At 40.7% G+C, this 8981-nt stretch overlaps 1 protein-coding gene across 1 annotated transcript in view; it reads left to right on the forward strand.

Annotated features, from left to right (window-relative positions):
* Positions 1-7706, forward strand: part of GLP2R (glucagon like peptide 2 receptor) — a 98358-nt gene extending 90652 nt beyond the window's left edge. The window contains exon 14 of the mRNA XM_060252111.1: positions 7148-7706. Coding sequence (XP_060108094.1) covers positions 7148-7450 — 303 coding nt within the window. The 3' untranslated portion in view covers positions 7451-7706. The remainder of the gene's footprint in view (positions 1-7147) is intronic.
* Positions 7707-8981: the final 1275 nt, after the last annotated feature.

Raw genomic sequence — 8981 nt, forward strand, 5'->3', positions numbered from 1 at the left:
TGTGTCAGGCTCTGTTCATTCATTGTGTTATTAATCACTGCTACTAACCATGATCAAATATGCAGGGGGGATTCTTACTAACCAGAAACGGGGCCAGCTAGGAGGGAGGGGGGAAGAGTAGAGAGCCGTTCCCAGGACTATCAAAGGTTGCCAAGAGTCTTTGAAGCCACCTGTAGGTGCCAGCTTCTCACCTCCTCTCCGGAGGCTCCAAGGCCAGCCCCTCTGGGCAATGTAACCACCAATGGAAGAGATAAGGGGGGAAGCACTGGGAATGTTTCACATGCAAAAGTAGCCTTTTGTTTTGGGAACTGTGGGATAGATGTGAATGCTTTTGAAGTAGAGGATAAATAGCTATAGACTGAAACAGTCTCTATCAGTTCCAACTTATCTGCTTGCTTGGAGTAACTCTGAAGTGTCCAATAAATGCAACTTTGTTTTAAACTACTAAGTCTGCGTTCTTGTGAGCTTCAATGAACCCACGCCTGACAAGGTGGAACATCTGTCTTACAGGCCCTGCGGAGCTGCTTCAAATCCAACAGGGTCCAAATCTCACTCGACAGAGTGTTCCACCAGAATGGCACTGGGGTTGGAAAAGCCCTGGTTCTAGATGAGGACAGCTGGATGGTTTCTGGGCCAGTAGGTTGTTATCCATTGAGCATAAAGCTCTTAGTGGGATGTACCAGGAGAGGCGATCCTAAAGGTTTATTAAAAAGTGTGAAGAGAAAAGGCATCCTTCTGGTCAAAGCAACTGGGCTGATGCACCCTCTTCCTCATCAAGCTTCAGATAGTTGATAAATTGGGGCAGAATATGGAGGGAGTTAAATCATTCAGATACAAATCTCATTGAGAGAAATGAAGGGCAGATAGACGGCATCTGCATTGTGTTCCGTCTGCACTACATTATCTCATTTTTAATATGAATTTTATTAAGAGTTTTGAGCAAAGAATAAAAAACACAAAGCAAACAAAAAGAACGACAATATAACAATTATAAAGAAACAGAAGAGTAACTACCAATTTTTTTTCTGGGAGAGATAGATATACATTTACATGTTACACCCTTACGCTAAAGTTACAAAAAGAAAAATACATCTCCTTTCCCTGTAATCTTATTTTTGTGTCTTAATATCTAAAACATAAGTCATCAGTTCATTGTTTTCAGTTTCATACAAAAAATCTATAAGAGGTTTCCAAATAGCAAAAAATTTAGACAGTGTCTTTTCCCTAATCAAAGATGTAGGTAATGTTGAAGATTTCAATTTTTGAGCACATAACATTCTTGCTGTCATTGTCGTATACAAAAACAATGTCTCATGACATTGAGTATGGACCATGAGTATTTTCTGTTTATTGATTAAGTCCCAGCAAAAAATCCTCTGGTTTCATTTGTATATTAGTCTTTAAAATCTTCTCAATAAATAAATGTATTCATATCCAGTATTTTTTGGCTTTGTTATCATAGGTGATAAAATGTCCCTTCCTGGTGTTCACACTTTCAACATTTGTTTGAAACATTTTTATACATTTTGACTTGTTTGATGTAGTGGTTAAGTGTGCAGACTCCTATCTGGGAGAACCAGGTTTGATTCCCCACTCCTCCACTTGCACCTGCTGGAATGGCCTTGGGTCAGCCAGAGCTTTCACACTCAGGGGGCCCAGCCTCACTGGAGTAGAGGCCTCCTGGCACTCAGGTCACCTGCCGCACTCAGGGGGGCTCAGCCTCACTGGAGCGGAGGCCTCCCATGCCCTGGTTGCCTGCTGTTTTCCGGGAGCCCTGCCTCACTGGAGTGGAGGCCTCCCAACACCTGGGTCACCTGCCACATTCAGGGGGCCCAGCTGCCTTGTGTGGCAGCCTTCCAGGCCGTGCAACAGCATTAGGTGGTAAGCAAGGCCTGGTGAGAGATGTAAAAGTGATTGCACCGCTTGGAAGCAGTGACCGTAATGTTATTGATTTCACCATTTGTATAAATAGGGAGTTGCCCCAAAAGACCAACACGACCACTTTTGACTTTAAAAGGGGTAAATTCTCTGAGATGAGGAGGCATGTGAAGAAGAAACTGAAAGGAAAGGTAAATGGAGTCAAAACCCTTGGGGAAGCTTGGAAACTATTTAAAACTACAATCCTAGAAGCTCAGATAAAATATATACCAGAAGTCAGGAAAGGCATAAATAGGTATTTTAAAAAGCCTGCATGGTTAACAAACAAAGTAATGGAAGCTGTAAAAGGTAAGAAGGATTCTTTTAAGTGGTGGAAAGCTAGGCCAAGTGAGGTTAATAAAAGGGAACACAGGCTGTGGCAAATCAAATGCAGGACTGTGATCAGGCAGGCAAAAAGGGACTATGAGGAGCATATTGCAAAAAACATAAAGACCAACAATAAACATTTCTTCAAATACGTTAGAAGCAGAAAACCAGCCAGGGAGGCTGTGGGGCCCTTGGATGACCAAGGGGTAAAAGGTTTAATGAAGGAGAATAGGGAAATGGCTGAGAAGCTGAATGCATTTTTTGCCTCCATCTTCACTGTGGAAGATGAGAAGTGTTTGCCCACTCCAGAACAGCTAATTTTGGAAGGGGTGTTGAAGGACCTGAGTCAGATTGAGGTGACGAGAGAGGAGGTCCTATGACTGATAGACAAATTAAGAACTAATAAGTCACCAGGCCTGGATGGCATATATCCAAGAGTTCTGAAAGAACTCAAAGGTGAGGATCTCCTGACAAAAATATGTAATCTTTCATTGAATTCTGCCTCCGTTCCTGAGGACTGGAAGGTAGCAAATGTCACCCCATCTTTAAAAAGGGTTCCAGAGGATATCTGGGAAATTACAAGCCAGTCAGTCTGACTTCAATACCAGGAAACTTGGTAGACACCATTATCAAGGACAGAATGAGTAGGCACATTGATGAACACGGGTTATTGAGGAAGACTCAGCATGGGTTCTGTAAGGGAAGATCTTGTCACACTAACCTGTTAGAGTTATTTGAGGGGGTGAACAAACATGTGGACAAAGGGAATCCAATAGATGTTGTTTACCTTGATTTCCAGAAAGCTTTTGAGAAAGTTCCTCATCAAAGGCTCCTTAGTAAGTTCGAGAGTCATGGAGTAAAAGGACAAGTCCTCTTGTGGATCAAAAACTGGCTAATTAATAGGAAACAGAGTGAATATAAATGGGCAATTTTCACAGTGGAAGATGGTAAGCAGTGGGTGCCACAGGGCTCAGTACTGGGTCCCATGCTCTTTAACTTGTTCATCAATTATTTGGAGTTGGGAGTAAGCAGCGAAGTGGCTAAGTTTGCAGATGACACTAAATTGTTCAGGGTGGTGAGAACCAGAGAGGATTGTTAGGCACTCCAAAGGGATCTGTTGAGGCTGCGTGAGTGGGTGTCAACATGGCAGATGCGGTTCAGTGTGGCCAAAAATCCTGGCTATAAATACTAGTTGATGGAGTGTGAACTGGCAGAGACTGACAAAGAGACTGACAAAAATCCTGGCTATAAATACTAGTTGATGGAGTGTGAACTGGCAGAGACTGACAATCTTGGGGTTGTGATAGATAACTCACTGAAAATGTCAAGACAGTGTGAGATTGCAATGAAAATGGTCATATTGTAGGTTTAAGACTCCTTCAACCACAAATTTCCCCATTGTTCAATTTTTATATATTATTCTGTTTTAAATACAGTAACAAATTGCTCAAATCCATACAACTTTTTATCAACTTTAAACTTTTCTAATAGTTGTGCATCAAAAAACCATTGACAGCTATATTCTTGTGCTATCAAACCTTCTCTTGTTTTCATTTTGCATTCCCCTTGTGGAAATGCTAAGATATCATGATACATTAACCACTTGTATTTAGTTACCATTTTCTGTCTAAAGAAGGCTTTTTGTGTTGAAATCCACAGAGGTGTTTTTGGACACAGCCCAAGTTTGTATTTGTTCCATATTCACAGAATAGCATTTCTGATATAATGATTTTTGAAATCCACATCAACTTTAAACTTTATAGTACCACAAAAGGCATGCCATCTGAATCTTAAATCATGTCCTTCTAATAACAGCCATTCATTCAACCATACCAAACAACAATCAGCAAAGTAAACTTTCAGTCAGGTAACTCCAAACCACTTCTTTCTTTTAAATCTTGTAATATTTCAAATCTAACATGTTTTTTTTCTTGCCACACAAATCTTGAGCTACCTTCTGCCATTGTTTAAATGGTACATCAGATGTCAAAACCAGCATTGTGTGAAACAAATATAATATTACATGCAAAACATTCATCTTTATTGCAGATATCCTCAACAATGACAATTGCAATATTTCCCATCTCAGCAAATCTTTAAAATTTCTTTCTTGGTCTTAAGGTAATTATTATGAAATAACATACAGTTTGTATTTGACAATGTAATTCCTAAATTGTTTTACCTTCTTTTTAACCTTGAAACCTGTTTTATTCATCAGCTCTTGTTCTTGTAGTTTCATATTTGTGTTAACATTTTAGTTTTCTGTTTGTTAATCTGAAAGCCTGCTAGTGCACAAAATTCTTTTAATATGAACATCAGAAAATCAACACCATTTAAGGAATACTCTTGAACCAAAAACAAATCATCTGCCAAGGCTCATAATTTATAATTCTTTTAATCTTTACACTTCTAATCTTTTCATACTGTCTTATGTCTCTATTAAAAATTCCAAGGACTGCAGTACAGGGAATAAAGATCTTGTCCCTTTTTGAATCTCACAAGGTTTGGTTACATCTCTGTTAACAATTATTTTTGTTAACTGTTTAATGCTTAATGTTTGTTGAATTCTATTTATACCCTGCCCTCCCTGCCGAGGCTGTGAAGTGTAAATCAATTTTAACAATTTTATTAAATTCTCACCAAAATCCATACCTTCTAAAACTTTGAACATAAAGGCCCAGTTCAAGTTATCAAAAGCTTTTTTTCTGCATCTAAAAGAATCAGTATGTTTTTCAGTATGTTTTCCAAAGTATTTCAAGATGTTCAGTACAATTTTGACATTATCCTTCAACTGTCTCTTGGGTAAAAATCCACATTGGTCTTCATAAATCCTTGTAATATTATTTTCAGTCTTTCCCCTAAAATTGCGATAAACAGCTTATAGCCATTGTTCAGTAATTAAATTTGTCTATAATATTTTTGTTGAAATAAAGTCTTGTCCCTCTTTTGGCATTAATGTTATATTGGCATCTTTCCAAGTTTCTGGCATCTCACCCTCCCCCCCCTTTAATATAGAGCTCATTGTATTTTGCAAGGGTAGTAAGATCTCATCTTCTTCAAAGCACTTATAATATCAACTGATAAACCATGGGGTCCTGGAGCTTTTTCAGGTTCCACTACTTCTCTAATTGTTATAGGACCATTCATTATTTGTCTTTATTCTATAATGTTGGGTAAATTTTGTTTTCTAAGATATTCACTTATTTGCATCAAAGGGACATCCTGGCTTTTTTATAAATTAAGAATAACATCTATAAAATGTTTTTTGAATAGCCACTACATTATTCCTGATGCAATATAAATTCAGACATGCATTGCTATCCCCATTTTGCCCATAACTTATCATACATAACTGTGCACAACTGTAGCTGGATCAGGGCAAATGTTTTGCTGTTCAGTTCTGGTAGGCAAGGACTGCAACAGGACTGCAACATCAACCCAGTTGGCTGGGAATAGTTTCCTTCATCCTCCCCCCCCCCCCTCCAAGAAATGACGTTGAGGGCTTTGAATGCCCCTCAGTGACATCATCATGGAACCAAACCAGACTAGTTACCTGGAACTATGGCAGCTTCATTTTCATAGCCCAATCACTGATTGGCTGAGGTCACACAGAAAACAGGCTTTTTTCAAGTTTAAATGATGCTAAAGCAGGTCAGGGGGACAATGGCTGTAAACAGGCATGCAAAATCAGATTTGTGTGAGTTTTCCTGCAATTTTTTACACTGAAATTTGAATCAGCATCTCTTTAGTCTAGAATACACATTCCTGCAGCCATGTATCACTTTTTTTTTAAAGTATACTTTATTGTGATAGTTTTCAGGAATACTTAACCTATAAAGATCAACAGCCAACATGGAGGAGTTAAAGTACAGTAGTTAGTGACATGTAGTATAAAAGAAGAGACAAAAAGAAAATAGGTGGAAAAATAGGCTTCTGAGGGAGGCAGCGCAAGAACAAATAAATCAGTGACTGTTCACAATATTGTCTGCATTGTAAAGTCCTACTGAAGACCTTTAAATGATATTTAGGTACAAGTGTGTGGGTCCTCTGTCCAAATACTGTAATAGGGATCTTCTTGATCCTAGTTTCTGTACATCAGCAAAGAGAGCACAAATGTGGCAGGGTAATGTCAGATGCAAAATAGATCTGAGACCACCGCAAGATGTCAGAAGTGTGGTATCAGTACATGAGCAGTTGCTGCACACTTGTGAGTCACACTTCTGACATCTTGCTGGTTCCAGGTCCCTAAGAATGTCCTACGGATTTCTGTTTGTGTTTCCCGTGGAAGTCGGTGTCAAGCATTAGATCTCAAAGTAACCAGTTCTTGAATTGTGAAACAAAGTTTGGTTTATTGATAATCCATGTGGCTCAGCTGAGCTAGGTATTGGAACTGATACAATGTAACAGTAAAACGTATACTTAAAAGATGGCACATCAAAGGTTCTATAAACAATTCTACATTCTCTAAACAATTCTACATTCATGTGTGAAACTTCTCACTGTAACTTCCTTATCTCTACTGCGGTCAGCGCATCCTGGGTTCCAGCCTTGCTGGCATGGGAATTAGTCACAGGAGGTTTTATCTTCAAAGAATACATTCCTGCATTTGTTAGTAAAAGTGAAAGGAGCCAGGGGGGCCTTGCTACTTTGATGTGCCTAAACTCAATTCATGGTTAGTAACATTTCTATAACTTGGCAACTATAATCAGAAAGAAATAGACAAGGCTTTCTCCTGTAAGATGACTTCAATGCCTGCTCCAAGAAGTTCTAGAACATGGCAAAAAGGGCAAATCTCTATGCCTGCTCTGTAATCTCAGCACGGAGTACCCCGGAGAGGCAGTACAGCATTTGTGAATCCCCACAAAAGAATTCTTACTCTACTTTCTGTCTCTGTGTTTTCCAGGTGAAAGCTGAACTGCATAAACAATGGTCTCATTTCCTGCTGGCATATCCTTTTGTCTGCCTGCCATGGGAGAACATCAAGCTCCTGGGGAGATGTTCAAAGAAATCCAAGAAACAGCGGCAGCACTCCTTGGAAATGTCTTCGCCTCAGAGCTTGCAAGTGGCAAAGCAGAGACCATGTTGCAGTGTTGAGCTAAGCCCAACATGGAGGCCCAAGCCCAGAAAAAGCAGCTCAGACAGCAGTGAAGGAGAAGTCACCATCGGTGAGACCACTGAGGAAGTCTTTGAAGAAAGTGAGATTTAGATGCCACAGTGCAACAGAAACAGAAATGTCATAATGAATTGGAACTAAGAGGGCAGATCTTATATCATGCAGAGCCTGAAATCCACTGGAATGAATGAAAGGAAAGGACACAAACGACTGACTTGTATTTTGCCTTCCAGATAGTTTTGTCAAAGGTAAACAAGCGCAAAGCCTAGGAATGGAACTGCAAAGTAAATGGTCTTCCTTTGCCCTTCAGAAGCCAAAAAATTCCATGTTAAATTATGAGTACAAGGAACAGGTTCCCCCAAAGATCTACTCTGCTGCCTTCCCCTGTGGTACCTCTGTTATGTCCACTGGTAGATGCTGCCATATCCTCTAAAAAACGTGGTTGACTACACACAGCTGCTTTTCAGCTTTCCATAAAGCAGCTTTATGGGCCAGTTTGGCGTAGTGGTTAAATGTGCGGACTCTTATCTGGGAGAACCGGGTTTGATTCCCCACTCCTCCACTTGCACCTGCTGGAATGGCCTTGGGTCAACCAGAGCTCTGGCAGAGGTTGTCCTTGAAAGGGCAGCTGCTGTGAGAGTCCTCTCAGCCCCACCCACCTCACAGGGTGTTTGTTGTGGGGGAGGAAGGTAAAGGAGATTGTGAGATGCTCTGAGGCTCTGTCCTTGAAAGGGCAGCTGCTGTGAGAGCCCTCTCCAGCCCCACCCACCTCACAGGATGTCTGTTGTGGGGGAGGAAGGTAAAGGAGATTATGAGCCGCTCTGAGACTCTTGAGTGGAGGGCGGGATATAAATCCAATATCTTCTTCTTTTTCTTCTTTGTGATGCCAGCAAAGAAGCAGCTGAGTGCTGGCAATGAATAAGTGAACTGATAGTTGGATTAAAAACAGCACTTCAACAGCTTGTGTGTGTGTGTGTTTATATATATATATATATATCTTTATCAGCACATTTTTCAACCTCAGTTGTATTAATTAAATGCTGAACTGTCTGGTTTCTAGGACAGTATTATTAATGGATCTGCTGCTTTTAAAGTACACAAATACTTTATAGTCCCCATTTCCATTACCCATTCAATGAGTAAGTCATTATTACTTCTCTCTCTCTCTCGGCTTGGCTTCGCGAACGAAGATCCAAGAAGGGTGCAGCAGTCCACGTCTGCTGCAGGCTCGCTGGTGGCTGACAAGACCAATGCGGGACAGGCAGGTCCGGCCACAGTGGCTGCAGGGAAAAGTCTGATTTGGGGTTGGTGCTGTAGCAGTGCGATTCTACCTCAATCTCCTTTTGTCCTCAAGACCAGCTATGCGTGCGTTCTCAAAGGAAGAGATAGCCTGGTGGATGGTGTGCCTCCATGCTTTGCGATCTGAGGCTAGGTCAGACCACTGGTGATGGTTGATGCGACAGGTGCCAAGGGATTTCTTCAAGGAGTCCTTGTACCTCTTCTTTGGTGCTTTGGTTACTTCTACTTTGCATATAAAAACTCTGCCATTTTAAAGGTACCGACTAACCCAGCAGAGAATCTGGTTTGGGAAAGGAATGTGAGGTGATAATGGACTTGAGGGAAT

Source organism: Heteronotia binoei, chromosome 13, assembly GCF_032191835.1.
Source record: "Heteronotia binoei isolate CCM8104 ecotype False Entrance Well chromosome 13, APGP_CSIRO_Hbin_v1, whole genome shotgun sequence".
Taxonomy (NCBI): domain Eukaryota; kingdom Metazoa; phylum Chordata; class Lepidosauria; order Squamata; family Gekkonidae; genus Heteronotia; species Heteronotia binoei.